Source organism: Panthera tigris, chromosome A2, assembly GCF_018350195.1.
Source record: "Panthera tigris isolate Pti1 chromosome A2, P.tigris_Pti1_mat1.1, whole genome shotgun sequence".
NCBI lineage: Eukaryota > Metazoa > Chordata > Mammalia > Carnivora > Felidae > Panthera > Panthera tigris.
This window is the reverse complement of record NC_056661.1, coordinates 7743966-7762825: the sequence shown is the minus strand read 5'-3', so window position 1 is coordinate 7762825 and position 18860 is coordinate 7743966. Positions and strand designations below refer to the sequence as shown.

Below are 18860 nucleotides of genomic sequence, written 5' to 3'. Positions count from 1 at the left end.
ATCTATGTAACCAAGCCCTGTGCTAAATCCCCTCTGTCTGAGATATTTCTAGTTTCCTGTGTAGACCCTGACTGATGTAAGGCAGCCGTGAGGCATTCGTGTTTTGTTTTAAGGTACAATTTATGTGTACAGTTCTTCAAGCTCCCACAAACATATATAGTCACACAACCACTACCATAATCCACATACAGAACTGTTTCCACTGTGCCCCCCCCCTTTTTTGAAGTTTATTTATTTATTTTGAGAGACGGAAAGAGGAGTGGGGGAGGGGCAGAGAGAGAGAGGAAGAGAGAGAATCCCAAACAGGCTCCCTACTGTCAGCGCAGAGCCCGATGTGAGGCTTGAACTCACCAATCACGAGATAGTGACCTGAGCCGAAACCAAGAGTCGGGCCCAGGTCCGACTAACCAATTAAGCCACCCAGGTGCCCCCCCCCAACCTTTTTTAAATGTTAATTTATTTCAAGAGACAGAGAAGGGCAGGGGCAGAAAGAGAGAGGGAGAGAGAGCATCCCAGGCTGGCTCCACACTTAGTGCAGAGCCCAACGAGGGGCTTGATCTCACAAACCGTGAGATCATGACCAGAGCTGAAATCAAGAGTTGGACGCTTGAGGCACTTGGGTGGCTCAGTCGGTTAAGCCTCTGACTTCAGCTCAGGTCATGATCTCATGGCTCGTGAGTCCAAGCCCCGCATCAGGCTTTGTGCTGACAGGTCAGAGCCTGGAGCCTGTTTCGGGTTCTGTGTCTCTGTCTGTCTCCGCCCCTTCCCTGCTCATGCTCATGCTCTGTCTCTCTCTCTCTCAGAAATAAATAAACATTTAAAAAAATTAAATTAAATTAAACAAAAACAAACAAAAGAACTGACTGAGCCACCCCAGGGACCCCTCCACTGTGCCCTTTCAGGCCATCCCCAGCTCCTGCCGGCCATGAGTCTGTTCACCACGCCTACAGTTTGGCCTTTTCTAGAATGTCATAGAAATGGAATCATACAGTATGTGGGGTTTGGCTACTTTCCCTCCTGATAACACACTGGAGATTCATCCGTGTTGTTAATATCCTAGTTCCTCACTTTGGAAGCCAGCGGTTGCAAAGATCATATCCTTGAGTGGTCTCCCGTGTAAGTGCTATACTATGTCTGTCCATTCTCTGGTTGAGGGAGCTGCCGTGAGCTTTGGATGAGTTGATACTCGCAATGCACTCAGGACAATAACGGGCGCATTATATATAAGTCGGCTCTTATTACTATGCTGGGGGTGGGCCTGCTGAGGAACAGACTTCTGACGCTCCCCTCTCCCCTAACCGCCTGCTTCCCTCTTCCAGAAGAGAGGGCCCCCCTTCCTAGGCTGGAAGGGCCAAGACTGTATCTGCCGCGGATGCATCAGGGGTTGGCTTCCAAAGGGAACCTTCCCACCCCATCCCCGAAGCTGAGAGTGGGCCCCGAGCCTATGGGCGAGACCAGGCGGCTGCAGCCCCAGTGCCTGCCAAGATCAGCATCTGGAAAGCTTCTCTGCAGTTGGGGCCCCTTCCCCCAGCGCTGTGGTGATGACGAGAAGCTTGGGACCTGTCTCAGACACTTCTCTTCACGAAGTTCCTCCTGCCAAAAGCCAAGAGCTGGGGGTTGGGGAGGACAGTGGAGGCCCAGGGAGGCTGGAGGGATCAAGGAGAAGAATGTTCTGCATCTCACCAGCGATGGGATGTGGTCCAGAGCGGTAAGCGAGTGGTAAGCACTGCCCTTCTGTTTCCACCCACCGGGGCAGGGATGGGGGCTACTGCCTCGGAGCCAGGGCGGGGACGCAGGATGAGCAAGAGGGCAAATCCCACCACTGCTGCTTTGGTTCTGTCATCTTTAAAATGGGGAGATGAGGAAAAGGCAAAACTATGAAGGCAGTAAATGGAGGGGTTTGCCGGGAGTTAGTGGGGAGGGGGGCACGAGGAGGCCAAGCACAGAGGATTTTTAGGGCAGTGAAACTACTCTGTGCGAAACTATAACGGTGGTTACATTCACTATGCGTTCGTCTGGACCCAAGAGCGGATGCCAGTGTAAAAAAAACGTGGACCCTGGATGACCCATTGTGACAAATGGGCCACTCCGGTGGGCATACGCAAGTGGGAAGGCTGTACCTGTGTGGGGGGCAGAAGATATGTGGGAAGTCTCTGTACTTTCCCCTCAGTTTTGCTGTGAACTTAAAACTATTCTAAAAACTAAGGTCTATAGGGGCGCCTGGGTGGCTCAGTCGGTTGAGCGTCCGACCTGGGCTCAGGTCATGATCTCAGCAGCTCGTGAGTTTGAGCCCTGCGTCCGGCTCTGTGCTGACAGCTCAGAGCCTGGAGCCTGGAGCCTGCTTCTGTGTCTCCTTCTCTCTGCCCCTAACCCACTCACATTCTGTCTCTGTCTCTCTCAAAAATAAATAAACATTAAAAAAAAAAAAAACAACTTTAAAAATAAGGTCTATTAAAAACAGTGGGATGATGGGAAGAATAATACCACCTTGCTGGAGGCGTGACGATTCGAAGCGTCGTGCCCAGCGCCGTGGTCTGTGTTGCGGGGAGCGTTAGCCATTATTGTCAGGGGCCCTGTAATTAGTGGAGGCTGGTCCAAGCTTCTTCCTTCTCCTCTCTTCCCCTGCCCGGGAGCTCCCCAAGAAAAGGGGGCCCCATTTCGCTCATTCCTCATCCCCCCCCTTCTCTCATTCAGGGGCCCCTAGGCAGGGCTCGGCTTCCCCCTTGACCTCTCAGACCATCAGGAAGTCTAGGCCCGCACTGCTTCCCGGTTCTCTTTCCAAAGCCATTCCCTCAGCTGACCGGCAAGACCTTGAGTTGACCCAGAAGCGGGAGGTGGGGGGTGAGGGGGAGGCGGAAATTGTCTGTTGGTGTATCTGCGTGTCCCTAGGGACATCACCTTTGTCTAGGAGCCATGATCCCCTTACAGACAGCCGGATATGTCTGTGGCCTTGATATTCCCGCCCACTGCAGGTCCCTTGGGGAGGTGTGGCAAAGTGCTGAGCCAGCCAGGGCAAGTGGGGGGGGGGGGCCACTTCCTCCCCAGCCTTCAGGTCCCCACAGGGCTGAGATTTCCGCTCTGATAGCTCCCGGGTGAGGAGAGGACCCAGTTTTCTTTGTGTTTTGTACCCCGTGGGTTGAACACCTGGTTTCTAGAGGTTGTGCGAGCAACACGCAATACACATCACTCGGCAGGGGTTTCAGTGAGGTTTTGCTGAGGTCTGATGGCACCCCAAGATCTGGCCTGGCAGTGACTGGACACCGAAAATGAGCTCAGGAAAAGGAGCATTTTCTGACTTATCTCCCCATGAAAGCCCTGCCACCTGTGTTAGAACTGTCTGGTCTGGGGCGCCTGGGTGGCGCAGTCGGTTAAGCGTCCGACTTCAGCCAGGTCACGATCTCGCGGTCCGTGAGTTCGAGCCCCGCGTCAGGCTCTGGGCTGATGGCTCGGAGCCTGGAGCCTGTTTCCGATTCTGTGTCTCCCTCTCTCTCTGCCCCTCCCCCGTTCATGCTCTGTCTCTCTCTGTCCCAAAAAAAATAAATAAAAAACGTTGAAAAAAAAAAAATTAAAAAAAAAAAAAAGAACTGTCTGGTCTGTCTCCTCCATCAGACTGTCAACAACGGGGCATAGCCAGGGCTAGCACTGAGGATTCTATGAATATATATGCTGCATACATATACATATACACATACATATACATAGCATAATATATTGATTTTTTCTTTAAAAAAACTTCTTTAAAAATGTTTATGTATTTTTGAGAGACAGAGAGACAGAGACAGACAGAGACAGAGTGCAAGCCGGGGAGGGGCAGAGAAAGAGGGAGACACAGAATCCGAAGCAGGTTCCAGGCTCTGAGCTGTCGGCACAGAGCCGGACGTGGAGCTCAGACTCACAAACCGTGAGATCATGACCTGAGCCAAAGTCAGACGCTTAACCGATTGAGCCACCCAGGCGTCCCTTCTTTTTTCTTTTTTTAAGTAACCTGTATGCCCAACGTGGGGCTTGAACCCAGGACCCTGAGTTCAAGAGTCTCATGCTCTACCAACTGAGCCGGCCAGGTGCCCCAACGTATTGCTTCTTAATGCTCATTTCTTTATTAATAAGTTAAATATATTGTTCTTTTTAAAAAGTTTATTATTAATATAAATTTATTTAATAGCAAGATGTTGAATAATATCAGTATGTTTATTTGTCATGTTATTACTTATATTATTGGTAATATTTATTTTTTTATTACAAGAACAATTTTATGACTAGAAGTCTGGTGACTTGTTACCTATTTGATTTTTCATGTCCTTGCCAATTTTTTTAAGTGTATTTATTCATTTTGAGAGAGAGAGCACAAGCAGGGGAGGGGCAGAGAGAAAGAGACAGAGAGAGAGACAGAGAGAGAGACAGAGAGAGAGAGAGAGAGAGAGAGAGAGAGAGAGAGAGAATCCCAAGCAGGCTCCATGTTGTCGGCATGGAACCCAACTCGGGGCTCAATCCCACAAAATGTGAGATCATGACGTGAACCGAAATCAAGAGTCGGATGCTCAACCGACTGAACCACCCAGGTGCCCCTCAATTTTTTAAATTGGTACCGTGAACTAAAAATTTCAAACAGTCCCCCAGGGTACACCGTAAAAATCTGGCCCCCTCTCACCTGTTCCCCTGCCCCCAGCTCCCTGCCCTGAGGGTAACCGCTGTGACCGTTGTCTTGTGCCTTCTCCGGGAGGTGGCCCGTGGGCCCGCAGGCAAATGTGTGTGTATTTATACAGCCCTTATAAATACACCTGGACGTGCAGGCCTGCAATGCAAACTGATTTACATTGTGGTTTTTTTCAACTTAATACGTTGAAGACAGTTTCAGATCAAGACTCCTCCGTTTTTACTTTATAATAGGCAGAAATGGACCAATTTTAATTTCCTTTTTTGTTGCTTTGCTTTTCAACACTTTTTATGAAGTATAACATACATACAGAAGAGTGTACCAAACCTCTTCTTCTACTGGTTGCATTGTCTGCGTACCAAGCAGCCTTAATTATTTTTTTAATGTTTGTTTGTTTGTTTGTTTGTTTGTTTTGAGGTGGGGGGAGGGGCAGAGATAGAAGGAAAGAGAATCCCAAGCATGGGGCTCCATGTCACGACAGTGAATCATGACCTGAGCAGAAATCAAGAGTCAGACGCTTAACCGACTGAGCCACCTAGGCATCCGCCCCCCTGTTAATTTCAATTTCAGCTTTCTTGAGGTATCATTGACATATAAAACCGTGAGATATGTAAAGTGTACATCATGTTGATTTGATATGTGTATACCTTCCCAAAGGATTCATTCATAGCTAGTTGGGGTGCCTGGGTGGCTCAGTCGGTTGAGCGCCCAACTTCGCTCAGGTCATGATCTCACCGTCTGTGAGTTCGAGGCCCACATTGGGCTCTCTGGTGACAGCTCAGAGCCTGGAGCTGCTTCGGATTCTGTGTCTCCCTCTCTCTCTGCCCCTCCCCCACTTGTGCGCCCCCCCCCCCAATCTCTCAAAAATAAATAAACCTTAAAATTTTTTTTTAATTAAAAAAAGGATTCACAGCCAGTTAACTGACACATTGATCATCTCACATACTTATTTGGTGTGTGTGCGAGAACATTTAAGTTCTACTCTCTTAGCAAATTTCAACTGTACATTACAGTGTTAGCAAGCAGAGTCCCCACATTTTAGATCCTCTGAACTTGTTCATCTTACAGCTGCAAACTTGTGCCCTTTCACTAATCTCCCCCTCTTACCTCCCCACCCCAGCCCCTGGCAACCACCACTTTCCTACTTTCTGTTTCTCTGAGTTTGACCTTGTTTTGTTTTGTTTAGATTCCATATATAAGTGATACCAAGCAGTTTTATCTTTCTCTCCTTGGTTTATTTCACTTTGTGTAATCTCTCCAGGTTCATCCATGCTGTCGAAAATGGCAGGATTTTCTTCTTTCTCATGGCTGTATAAAATTCCATTTTATATAATATATATATATTATAATATATGTTATATATAAAATGTTACATAAAATATTATATAAACATTATATAAACATGTTATATTATAATATATATGTTATATGTATAAAATTCCACTATATATATTTCCACTATATATGTATTTCCACTATATATATATTTCCACTATATATTTCTACATATATATATTTCATATATATATAACATGTATATCACATTTTCTTTTCTTTTTTTTTAATTTATTTTTTTTAATGTTTATTTATTTTTGAGACAGAGAGAGACAGAGCATGAACAGGGGAGGGCAGAGAGAGAGAGGGAGACACAGAATCCGAAGCAGGCTCCGGGCTCTGAGCTGTCAGCACAGAGCCCGACACGGGGCTCGAACCCACGAACTGTGAGATCATGACCTGAGCTGAAGTCGGAAGCTCAACCGGCTGAGCCATCCAGCTGCTCCTCTTTTCTTTTCTTTTTTTTTTTTAAGTTTATTTATTTTTAGAAAGAGGGGGAATTTAGAAAGAGGGGGAATCCCAAGCAGGCTCTGCATCGTCAGCACAGAGCCTGACTATGGGGCTCGAACTCATGAAATGTATGATCGTGACCTGAGCCGAAATCAAGAGCCTGTCGCTTGGGGCGCCTGGCTGGCTCAGTCGATTGTGTTGTGTCAGACTTTGGCTCAGGCCATGATCTCAAGGCTCGTGGGTTGGAGTCCCTCTTCCAGCTCTGTGCTGCCAGCTCAGAGCCTGGAGCCTGCTTCAGATTCTGTGTCTCCCTCTCTCTCTGCCTCTCCCCAATCATTCTCTCACTCTCTCTCTCTTTCTCAGACATAAACATTAAAAAAATTGTTTTCAATTAAAACAAAAAAGTCTGTCGCTTAACTGACTCAGCCACCCAGGCACCCCCTACCACATTTTCTTTATCAGTTCTTCCACTGATGAACATTTAGGTGGCTTACATATCTTGGCTGTTGTGAATAATGCTGCAACGAACACAGGAGTGCAGATATCCTTTTTTGTCATTTTGCACCTCAACATTCTTTACTGAAGTATGATATACACACAGAAAGTGCCCTGAACCTTTCCTTCTTTTGCACTGTCTCCAGCAGTCTTTTTTTTAAAAAATTATTATTTATTTATTTTCCAGATTGAGAGAGAGAGAGAGAGAGCCTGTGTGCAAGCAGAGGAAGGGCAGAGAGAGAGAGAGAGAGAGAGAGAGAGAATCCCAAGTAGGCTCGGCCTTGTCAGTGCGCAGCCGGAGGTGGGGTTTGTCCTCACCAACCCTGAGATCATGATCTGAGTCAAAATCAAGAGCTGGACACTAAGCTGACTGAGCCACCCAGGCACCCCTATAGCAGTCAATTATTATTGGCATTGGACACATGTGCACATTAAAAAAAAATCAAAAGGTACGAGAGAGTTCATAGAATGAAAGCAGCCTCCTTCCCGTGCCCTATCCCTATCTTTCACTTCCTCTCCCAGGAAATTCACCAGTTGCTTCTGCCTGATATATTCTGGATATTCTGAGCACAGGTTGTGGAACATCAGCTCCAGGGAGTATTGTCTGGTTTGTCCCTGATACACCTCCAGCCTTTTAGAACAGTATCTGGCACATACCAACCAAATGCTTAATGTTATCTGGTAAATAAACATATAGGAAGGTTATATACACATTTTCACAAATAGTAGCCTCCTAAAAGGCTGTCTCTTGCACCTGAACATAAGCTCCATGAAGGCGAGCACTGTGATGAATCTGGGCCCGCCTCCCTGGTTGACCACAGCAAGGGCAGAGGTAGGGTAGATAGGCTGGTGGGTGCTCTGAGTTTTCTAGGAGTCTTATCTGAATTCTGAGGTCTTATCAAGGCAAAACTAATCCTGTCTTTGCGGCAGGGCGTGGCACATAGTAGGAACTTGACCATTTGTTGTGGGAACTCAGAGTAGGCGCATAATGCCTATTTGCTGCATGGACACAAAGGTGCTTCCGTAGCTCCTTGTTGCGTAAAGGGGATCTCATGCTCTCCTCCAATTCCAAGGTCCCAAGGAACGGGCCAAGAGTATATCTGCAATCAAAGAGTTGTTTCAGGTTGAAGCCACCTGGCCAGGAGAGACGTGACATCACGGAGTCGTGTGACGTCATACGCCGGCAGGTTCTCACGAGTGGGGGCTGGGAGGGGCAGGGCGAGAGGTGGGGGAGGCGAACAAAGGGACCCCGCGCGCCTCCCCCGCCGTCCCCAGCGCGCGCCCGGGCCCGACCGATCACATCTGGAATTCATTTAGCCGCCGCCGGAAAGGGGAGGAGAGGAGGGCGGGGCGAGTGGGGGGCCGAGGCGGTGTCTCTCCCGCCCCCCTCCGTCCCAGGTCCCCAGCCCCGGGACGCGGCCCCAGCCCGGCAGGCAGCCCCAGCCCCTGCCGATGCCGTCCCGGGGACGCAGACGCCGAAGCCCCTCCGGCCAGAGCAGGGACCCGGCCTGCCCAGCCAGGTGAGTGCGGGGCGAGGGGAAAGCAGAAAAGACGGGGCCCGGGGCCCGGGAGTCGCAGGGTCGGAGCTGGGGGGGGGGGGGGCCAGGCGAGGGGTTGGGGGCGCACCCGGGCGCGCACGCGCCGCCCGTGCTCCTGCTGCACGGAGGGAGTGGTCACTGTGAACCTTCTCCACGACTCCGGGCCGCCCCTACAGCCTCCGCCGCGAACCCCCAGACTGAGCTCCCCGCCTTCCTCAGCGGCAGGAAGTTGGCGCCGAACAGAAGGCGGAATCCGAGCGCTTTCGGCCGGACACTGGGAGGCAGAACCGAGGGGTTCGGGGAGTGCGTATGGGGGGAGGGGGGAGGGCCCTCCTCCTGGCTGACTCCGGCCGGGCGAGAGCGAAAGGTGCAACGCGCCGGCGAGCCTCCAAGCCGAGGGGCGGAGTCCCCAGGGAGGGCAGTCTGCCCCACCGCCTGCAGGTCGGCCTCGGTGCCTCAGTTTCCCCGAGTAGTCCGTCTTCTTCAGTCCCCCCGCGGGGGCGTGGCTTTGTTCTGGAAGGAATGGGAACGTGACTGCGTGGCTCCGGCGCCTCATCTTTCTCCTGGGGCCCAGGGACGGGGCGACGGGGCGAACGCGCGTGGCGCGGACCCCGCGTGGTCCCGGGCCCAGCAGATTGTCGGAACCTCGCCCCCTCCTCCGGCACGAGTTGACTCACCCGGGGATTTCCATACCCTCCCCGACTCTGCCCTAGGCAGAGACAACAGGCGCCACGCGCTGAGCCCACGGTCCCCCCGCGTTGGCGCGACGGCGGTTCGGTAGTTGCCGTGTGGCTGCAGCTGGGGTCACCCCTCCTCCCCGCGCCTAAGCCCTCCGGGAATACCGAGACGAAGCTCCTTGGGGAGTGGGGGGGAGAGGCGTTCCCCACCCCCACGGGAGATGTAGGGATTCCTCGCGTGTGGCTGTCGCGGGAGAGGAGGCGCGGCCCCGGCGGGAGCGAGTGTAGATACCGCGCATTCCACCGCCAGATAAGGAGGCCAGACTGCAGCCCGAGGGCGGGGGCGGGTCCTGTCGCTGTCTCCACGGAGACGCGCTGGGCTTCGCCTAGTCTGGGGGCTGCCAGCGACCAGAGGCGTCTCCAGCCTTTGCTGTTGTTTGAGACTCAGCTGAGTTTAGGTGCCTCTACCCTCAGGGGCCCACGGGGCTTTGTTCATTTGTTCATCCATCCATCCATTCATTCATCCATCCATCCATCCTTCTGTATGGCACGTTTCCTGAGCACCTTCTGGATGCCAAGCATCATGCCACAGAGGCTGAAAACGGACTTGGTCGCTGGCCTCCAACACTCGTGCTCTACCGTGCAAGCCAGACAGAAAACAAGAGATACAATAATAATATCCGAAAATGGCAAGTTGTGTGAAGATAAGGCAAGATGCTGCAATAGAAAGGCCCTGGGGAAAGTGGCTATAGTAGACTGACGGTCTGAGCCGCCCCCCGCCCCCCCCCGCCCCCCCCCCCCCCCCCCCCCCCCCCCCCCCCCCCCCCCCCCCGCCAGTGACCTTGAAACTGAAACCTGAAAGAGGAGACAGTCATTCAAGGATTTGCGGGGATGGCACCCAGGAGGCCACTGTGGTTGGAGTTGGGTGGCCCTGCCGGAGAGTGGGAGGAGGCTAGATGGACAGGGGCCAGGCCATTTTGGGCAATGGGGAGCCATAGAAGAATATGGAAGTTGGGAGTGACACCCTGTCCTGGCGTTGTAAATTAGATAGCTCCCCCTGGCTGCTGCATGGAGAATGGCAGCGTAGGGTGGGCCTGACTGCAGAAGGGAAACCAAAAGAAAAGGTGGGGGCTCTGCCCCAGGGCAAGTGGCATGGGATCAGTGAGTGACAGTAGAACTGTAAGCTGCCTCCGTGGAACTTGGAGGAGGGACTCCTGGAAGCCTCTGAGGCTTCCTCTCTGTCTTTCCTCTTTTCTAATCTCCCCCTGAACAGTCTTGGTCTGTCTTCCCTTCCCTCCAAACTCTGTCACTTGTCCCTCTCATTCCATTTCAGGCCTGGCCATTCCCAGGTTCTGAGCCCAGCGATCCCCTACTGAGCCTCTGGGAGGAAGTTAGGGCTGCCTTGGAGAAGGTGAGCAGGAGACAGGCCCTGTATTTAGCCAGCCGGGTCTGGGAGCCAGACACAGGGAGGGGAAACCGCCAAGGCCTGTATCTGCCTAGGGCTGACTCTCCTGTCAGTCCCAACCTCCAGGCTCTGCTTCCTCTTTCTGGAAAGCATGGACCTGCTTTAAGCTCTCTCTGTCTTCAGCAAAGTCCTAGTGGGGAAGATGAGAAGAGGAAGGCAGTGTGAGCCTCAGTTTCCCCTTCTCTGACTAGAGGAGCTACCCCTCCTTCTGAGGATGCCCTGATAGTCTCCTGGGGCTGCAGACAGTGAGTGTGCAGACTGCCAATCTTCCCCCCAGGGAAGAAGACAGACTTTTTGGTCAGTCTCTGGGATGTGAGGAGTCAACCCAATTCTCAATTCTCCAGGAAGCATCCATAAATCTTCCTCTTGGCTGCCAGAGAGGGCTGGTGGCCCCATGTGTGGGAGGGGTGGAGGGGGTGGCCATGGGACACACCCTGGGCTTCTTGCCCACCCGCAAGGGTGTTTCCCAGGCCTGCAACGGGCCCTTGATTCTCAATCACGAACCCTGGGAGGGGCCCAGTAGGCCAGGGCAGCCTGGGGGCGTCTGGTTGTCGTGACCCTGCGGTCAGGCCGCGGTTCACAGGCTCCCCAGAGACATGTCCACAGCCTTAACTCTGTCCTCTGAAAGAAGCCGTTGGCCAGTGAAGGACTGCTCACTGGCGCTTCCCTTAGGGCGCCCCCAACTGGGCCAATCAAATGCCGAGGACGGGAAGCTCTGGCCAATTGGCGAATCGCTCAATGCCCTGGGATTGAAAACAAGCCAATCAGGGCGCCGGCTGTTTCTGCCCCGAAGGTCGGTCCAGTAAGGCCGAGGCCAGGGCCAAGTTAGCTCCCGGCCGGCTGCAGCCTGCATCGGGCAGAGGGCATCGGGGCGCCCAGGGCCCGGTCCGTCAGGGGAACAAGGGGCCTCTGTGTGGCGATCTGGGCGGGGCGGCAGTCTCCGGGGATGCGCACAAGCCCTTCTCTGTTTCCAAACTAGGACGGATGCCCCTTTACCCAGGGGGAGCAGCTGCCTCTGTCAGGCCCGGGGCCAGGACGCCTCCTCCGAGGACTGAGATGGCTGAGTGACCCCGGAAGCCCCCCATAGTTCCCAGGCTCACTAGGAACCGGCCTAACCAGCCTTGTTCTGGAACGGTACTCCTGGAGCGCACGTGGTCCTTGCCCGGCATGTTTCCAGGGACCCAGGGCGGGCTCTTCCTGCGCCCTCCCCCATCAGCTAAAGGCTGGAGCTTCTTCCTGGCTCCCCTCCTTAAAGACAGACACAGCACCAGCTCCTCAGAGACACCCCCCCCCCCCCCCCGCCCCCACCGCCAGCAAGCTGGGAGGAGGCCATGATGTTGGCTTCTCATCCTCTGCCCACACTTCTTCCCGCCCCCTCCCCCCATGGATCAGTTTTCTTTGAGAAGGGGGTGACTCAGGCTTTCATGGAAATAAATGCCGGTCCCCCCCTTCCCCTGAGCCCCCTCCCCGCAGGGCTGCACGCCCCCTCCTCGGGTCACATGACTTGAGCGTTGCAGCAGCTGCCTGGTCCTCCCAGCCAGGACCTCCCAGACTGGTCTCCTGTGGCTCCCCCATCCCATCACCCCCTCCCAGCCTTTCCCACACCGGATGTGACTGGGGAGTGAGGACTCCACCCTGTTTGTTCCAGGGGCCTCACATCTGGATTTCATCCTGGCTGGGGATGGGGGTGTGTGCCAGTGCCCTGCTTACCCCGCTGGGACCCTCTGCAGGGCAGGGCTAGATGGTGCTGATGAGAACAGGATGTCGGGAGTCTGGCCTGTAGCTCAGTCTCCATCCCCTCCTAAAAGATTGGATGGAGGGCACCTAAGGGAGCTAATATATTAGCTAATATTTATTGAGTGCTTGCTATGTGCTAGGGGTGCTTCATGTACCATTCGACAGGATTTTCCCATTACCCCTATGAAGTGGGCTTTCTTCTCTCCATTGCACAGATGAGGACGTTGGGGCTGAGAGGCCGGGCATTCGGTGACTTGCCCAAGGTCCCACAGCAGGTCGGGTGGAGTGCGGTTCAACCCTGGATTGCCTCCAAGGTCTTTGTCCTTGAAGTTGCCATGACCTCTGAGATGCTTAAACCTCAGGCCGCCCTGGTGTCTCCCCAAGACCTTATCTTGGGAGCACCCATGGCCTCAAGGCTCATACCCAGCCTGAAATCCAGGGCAGTGGGTGGTAATGAGCAGGGGACGGTGCTATTAGCGAGCATCTTGCTGACCCAGGTTGGCAGGCAGCATGAAGCCCCAGGCTCTAGTGTATTCTGGAAAGGAGACAAGCCCTCCCAGCCCTGCCCAAGGCTCACTTTCCGGGTGGGTGAGCGTGGGTTCTGGAAGTTCACTTTGTATTTGGGGGACTTTCTGCTCTTTTTGGAAGACAGTGCAGCCTAGAAGTTATAGAGGCTTTGGAGTGGGTCTCCGGCTCTGCCACTTGGAGACTTACTAGCTTTGAGACTTACGGGAAGTGAATTGACCTCTCTGGGTTTCCCACTGGTAAAGCAGGGACGATGGTAATCCTGACTTCATACGGCCACTCGGTGAGAAGTGAGGAAGCTGGGACTCACACCGCGTCCACCTGGAGTCAGAGCCCAGGGAGCGGCCACAACACTGACCTGTCTGTTGGTCTTTTCCCTCTGCAGCTCTGACAGCCCCATGGCCCTGGCTGGCCACTGAGCCCCACCATGGGCAGCCTGTACTCAGAGTACCTAAGCCCCAGCAAGGTCCTGGAACACTATAATTACACCAAGGAGACGCTGGACACTCAGGAGACGACCTCCCGCTGGGTGGCGTTGGCCATCATCGTCCTCATCTGCTTCACCATCGTGGTGGAGAACCTGATGGTGCTCATTGCTGTCGCTCGCAACAGCAAGTTCCACTCGGCCATGTACCTGTTCCTGGGCAACCTAGCCGCCTCGGACCTGCTGACAGGTGTGGCCTTTGTAGCCAATACCTTGCTCTCAGGCCCCGTCACGCTGGGGCTGACCCCTTTGGAGTGGTTTGCTCGAGAGGGCTCCGCCTTCATCACGCTTTCCGCCTCCGTCTTCAGCCTCCTGGCCATCGCCATCGAGCGGCACGTGGCCATCGCCAAGGTCAAGCTCTACGGCAGCGACAAGAGCTGCCGCATGCTGCTGCTCATCGTGGCCTCGTGGCTCATCTCGCTTGTTCTCGGAGGCCTGCCCATCCTGGGCTGGAACTGCCTGGGCCATCTCGAGGCCTGTTCCACCGTGCTGCCGCTTTATACCAAGCACTACGTGCTCTGCGTGGTGACCATCTTCTCCGTCATCTTACTGGCCATCGTCGCTCTGTACGTCCGCATCTACTGCGTGGTCCGTTCCAGCCACGTCGACGTGACCGGCCCACAGACGCTGGCCCTGCTCAAGACGGTCACCATCGTGCTGGGTGTCTTCATCGTCTGCTGGCTGCCTGCCTTTAGCATCCTGCTCCTGGACTATGCCTGTCCCGTCCGGTCCTGCCCCGTCCTCTACAAGGCCCACTACTTCTTTGCCTTTGCCACCCTGAACTCGCTGCTCAACCCCGTCATCTACACGTGGCGCAGCCGGGACCTGCGGCGGGAGGTACTGCGGCCGCTGCAGTGCTGCCGGCGGGCGGCGGGCGTTCAAGGGCGGCGGGGCGGGACCCGGGCCATCGCCTCCTGCCTCTCCGCAGCTCCAGCTCGCTAGAGAGGGGCACACACATGCCCACATCGCCCACGTTTCTGGAGGGCAACACGATGGTCTGAGGGGCAAAGTGGGCCACGAGGCCATGGCAGAGGGCTCCGTGGAGAGACACCGGGTGACCTTGGACAGAGACGTGGGGTTGCCAGGCAAGATGCCCCCGCTCCACAGACCTGGGTGGTATTGAAAATACTTCACGCCAGGGCTGGCCGGCTGAGACACCAGCCAGTCGGATGGCAGAGCTGCAGGGTCAGAGGCTAGTGCAGTAATTGGTGTGGCCCCTTCAGAACTGGATCGTGGGGAGGACTGGGGGACCTGGAAGGGGCCTGGGTGAGAGCAGGCAAGCACTCAGGGGGAGCTCAGGGCAGGAGCCACTTATAACCCCTTACAAGGGATTTCAACATTTCATGACCATCTGACCCTCTGCCCTGTACAGGGCTCCCCTCTCCGAACCTAGCCCCCTTGTCACCTCCTGGCAACCTTAGGCCACTTCCCCCAGAACCATTGCCCCCAGGGGCCGGAGGCCTCCTCCTTGACCATCCTGGGTGGCCCCGGCTGACAGTTGCAAAGCCCAAATCCACAGCTTCCCCAAATGTCACCAGCTGCCACTTTGGCCTCTTCTTCTTTTCCTCTCTCTCTCCATGACATGCTGGGAAACCATGGGGTGGAGAGGGGGGGCTGGATGCCGTTCTCAGACCTCATCGGCCAATTGCACTATTTGGGGCACAGAGGAATCACCAAGGGCTGGAAAAACTGGTCTGGGGGAGCTGAGGAGGGCTTTGGGCCTCCTGGTGGGAAAGGGTGGAACTTGAGAAAGTTCTAGGGGAACTGTTTGCACAGGATCCCCCCCTCCCCCCAAAAAAAAAAAAAGAAAAGAAAAAACAACCACCCAGAGCTACTCCCACCTCCAGCCCAGCGGAGGTACTGGATCTCCTGGGGCGGGGCAACCTTGAACCCACTGTGCCTCCTTTCGAGTTGTCTCGTACGGAGGAGCACCGGGGTGGGCATGCCGAGGACATTTGTGGGATGCTCTCCCCTCACCTGCCCCAGAAGGACTTTACTAAATTCCATGGATAGATGGAAGGGACATTGCGGTACAAATGTATATTTATGTGTGTCTGTGTGCGTGTGTGGTATCTGTGACCCGCTCTCCCCACCATGTTCCCCCCGAATGGATGCTATTGTCGTCTCGTGTCTGTTTTGAAGCTGCCAAAGAGGGATCTGGCCCTGCCCAGACCCCTTTGTAATTAATGGCTCATCTCCCCACTTGAGAGCTGGGGTACAGCTCTCCTCGGGGAAGGAAACCTCACGCCTCAAAGTGATTTCTCGTGAACGCAAAGGCTGGGGAGGGGGTCTCGGGGGGCAAGGAGCCAGTTGGGGGCTTGTCTCCCCTCGTACAGCTCCCCAGATGCCCCCCATGCCTGAGATCCAGGCCCAGGCCAATAAACGGTTCAATCTCTCATTCTGGTGGTGGTTGTCTTTTTAGGGCTAAGGCGGCACCCCACTAGCACCCCGTGGCTGGAGGGGGGATGGGATGGGGGGGTGGCTGCCATCCAGGCCACTCCTACTTTGCCGGCTTTCCTATTCTGTGCCCCAACCCCTAACCCCACCCAAGCCAGGATTACAGTGGCTTCCGGTAAATGCTGACCTTTCCCTAAGGCATCTGTCTGGCCCCTCCCAGTGGTTAATTAGACTCCAGGCCTTCTTGCTTCCCTTTAAAGATAGCCTGGCGTGTTTAGGGAGGTCCCCTACTTCATCCCAAGTACATGTTCCATCCCTGAGGGATGGTCTTGGGGGACACGGGCCCAAATAACCTTCCAGGCCTCGGTATTCCCCAAAGGAACGGGTAACTTTTCATCAAGCACTTTCCAAGACGTGAATCCTCAGGAGGTGGGAGTTACTAGGCACGATCGTGGTGATGTGGGTTCAGAGAAGGTACGTGACCTGCTCAGGGTCACACAGCTAGTTAGGGCAGTGCCTGTCTGGATATGATCCTCCCAGTTCCACCACTGGGCCACAGAGAGTATCCTCAACCCCCTCTTTGCCACCGAGGGAGTGGGGAGTGCAGGCTGCCAGCCGCACCCAGAACCAGGAGAAACCCAGATGGGACACAGCTGGGAGGTGGCTTCCTAGCTCAGCTCCAGGGTGACACTCCCCTCTGCCCAGAGGCACAGGGCCCAGCGGCTCCTTTGGAGATAGATTTGGAACTTTGATGGGGGAACCCAGTCCCTAAGCTAGAGCCCCACCTAGGTCGCCCCAGCACCAGCGCAAACACTGGGGCAGCCCCGGGCGGAAGGAGTGGGGCAGACAGCAGCCAGAGGCTGAGGTCTGCACTCCCTATCAGGATTCCCCTCCTCTAATAGTTTGGGGACAACCTCCCTTTGGAAACCCAAGCCTCAGCTGAAACTGGGAGGAGAAAGAGGCACAGGCCAGGCCAGAGTCAGTCCAAAGATTTCCCCCAGATATATACCTGCTTTCTCTACCTTCTTCAGGCCTCTGTTCAACTACCACGTCATCAGAGAGGCCTGTCTTGACCATCTTTTTCTCTTTTGAGTCCCTCTCCAGCTTATCCCCTGGGAGGAGATTATAGGTCAGTTATCTGTCTCCCCCAGGAAAATGTGAGCATTTGAAGATAAGACTGCATCTGTCTTATTACTGTGTCTCTAGAACTTCTTTTTGAGTTTATCTATTTTTGAGAGAGAGAGAGAATGAGCAGAGGAGGAGCAGAGAGGGGGACAGAGGATCCGACGCAGGACTCAAACTCACGAACTATGAGATCATGAACTGAGCTGAAGTCAGATGCTTAACCGACTGAGCCGCCCAGGCGCCCCCGTGTCTCTCACATCTTAAACAGTACTTGGCATGTTCCCACCGCAGGGCTTTTCCACCTGCTGGTCCCTCTGCCTGGAATGATCTTCCCATCTTCCCCCACATATGCCCGGGACTCCTCTCTGCTCCTTCTGGTCTACCATAAAATACCACCTTGGGTGAGGCCTCTGGCCACGCGAACATTTCTTGTCCTGCCTGCTTCCTTTGCTAATGTCCGACATGGAGCACATTTTGCTTCTTGATCCTGTTAATTTTCCACCTGCCCTTTAGGATGCCAGTTCTGTGACAGCAGGGACTCGTATATGTCTTGTTCACTGCTTGGCCCCGGTGCTCAGAACGGTGGTGAGGACACAGCAGGTGCTCAAGAAATGTTTGTCAAATGAGTTGAAGCCAAAACAAATGCTGGCCGTTTCACTTAGTGTCAAGTTTATTTTCTGTGAAGAAACTAAAATAGGGGAAGCAACGGCTTCAGGTACTCTGTAGAATAGACTGGTATTGGTGCTCTGACAGGTGAAAAACCCTGAGGCACCAGAGAGGTCAAGTAATCTGACCAGGGTCACGCGGCATGTGAGTGGAGGGGCAGGGATTTGAACCCATGCGGTCCTTGATTGAAAAATGTAGTCACATCTGATCCTCCTGATCTGAAGATCTAATTTACTGATAGCTCTCAAATCTTGGAGCCTAAAACAGAACAGACCAACTCACAGGGACGCATAATGATGTTCACCTCCTCTCTCCCTCCCGAGGCTGTTGGATATTAGGGGGCATCAGAATTACCTGGAACAACCTGGTAAAATGCAGATCCTTAAGCTACTAGCACATGAAATGTGGCTAGCGTGATGCAGGAGCTGAATTTTAACTTTTTAGAAAAGTGATTTTATTTTATTTTATTTTTTACTTTAGAGAGAGAGCATGTGCTCGCACGAGGCAGGGAGAGGGACGGGGAGAGGGAGAGAGAATCTTAAGCAGACTCCATGCTCAGCGGGGAGCCCAACATAGGGCTTGATCCCACGAACCATGGGATCATGACCTGAGCAGAAATCAAGAGTGGGATGCTGGGTGCTTAGCTGACTGAGCCACCCAGGTGCCCCTGGAATATTTCTTTTAATTATGATATCAAGTTATTAGGCTCAGCTGCAAATGACAGAAAACACAGAATATTAGTAACTTAAATTGAGAGAGAGAAATTGATTTCTCTCATATAAAAGGATTTGGAAATTGGTCCTGAATAAGGACAGATGCCCACTTACCAGCAGTCTAGGCTCCTCCTATCTACCTCCCTCTCTCTCTCTCTCTCCATCCATCCATGCGTCCATCGACCTACCTAAATACCTCACCGTGTTTCCTAAGAACAAAGCATTCTCTTATATAACCTTAGTAAAATAATCAAAATCAGGAATCTATACATGTTGATCAGATTTCACCAATTGTCCTATTACCTTTAAAGCAGAAGAAAATCCCAGATCACTTGTTATATTTGGTTGTCTTTTTAGTTTCCTTCAACTGGAACAGTTTCTGAACCTTTCTTTGTCTTTTGTGACCTTGACATTTTTGAAAAATACAGGTCAGTTATCTCATGAGCCAAAGTTGGATGCTTAACCAACTGAGCCACCCAGGTGCTCCATCACTGAAGATTTTTAAGAATATCAGAGGACATCACATAATTTTCTTCGTATATACTCCACTTTTTTATCTTTAGAAGAAAGCAACACTTTTTTTTTTAACTTAACCACAA

The 18860-nt window shown here is 53.3% G+C and overlaps 1 protein-coding gene across 1 annotated transcript; it reads left to right on the top strand.

Annotated features, from left to right (window-relative positions):
* The first annotated feature begins 8132 nt into the window (after nucleotides 1–8132).
* Nucleotides 8133–15771, top strand: S1PR2 (sphingosine-1-phosphate receptor 2). The gene is made up of 2 exons (XM_042978130.1): nucleotides 8133–8454; nucleotides 13262–15771. Exon 2 carries the CDS (start codon nucleotides 13304–13306, stop codon nucleotides 14300–14302), a length of 999 nt encoding a protein of 332 aa, XP_042834064.1. The 5' UTR covers nucleotides 8133–8454; nucleotides 13262–13303; the 3' UTR covers nucleotides 14303–15771.
* Nucleotides 15772–18860: the final 3089 nt, after the last annotated feature.

Bases quoted from the DNA above. Each gene is read 5' to 3' on its own strand.
- S1PR2 (XM_042978130.1), top strand. From the start codon at position 13,304: ATGGGCAGCCTGTACTCAGAGTACCTAAGCCCCAGCAAGGTCCTGGAA.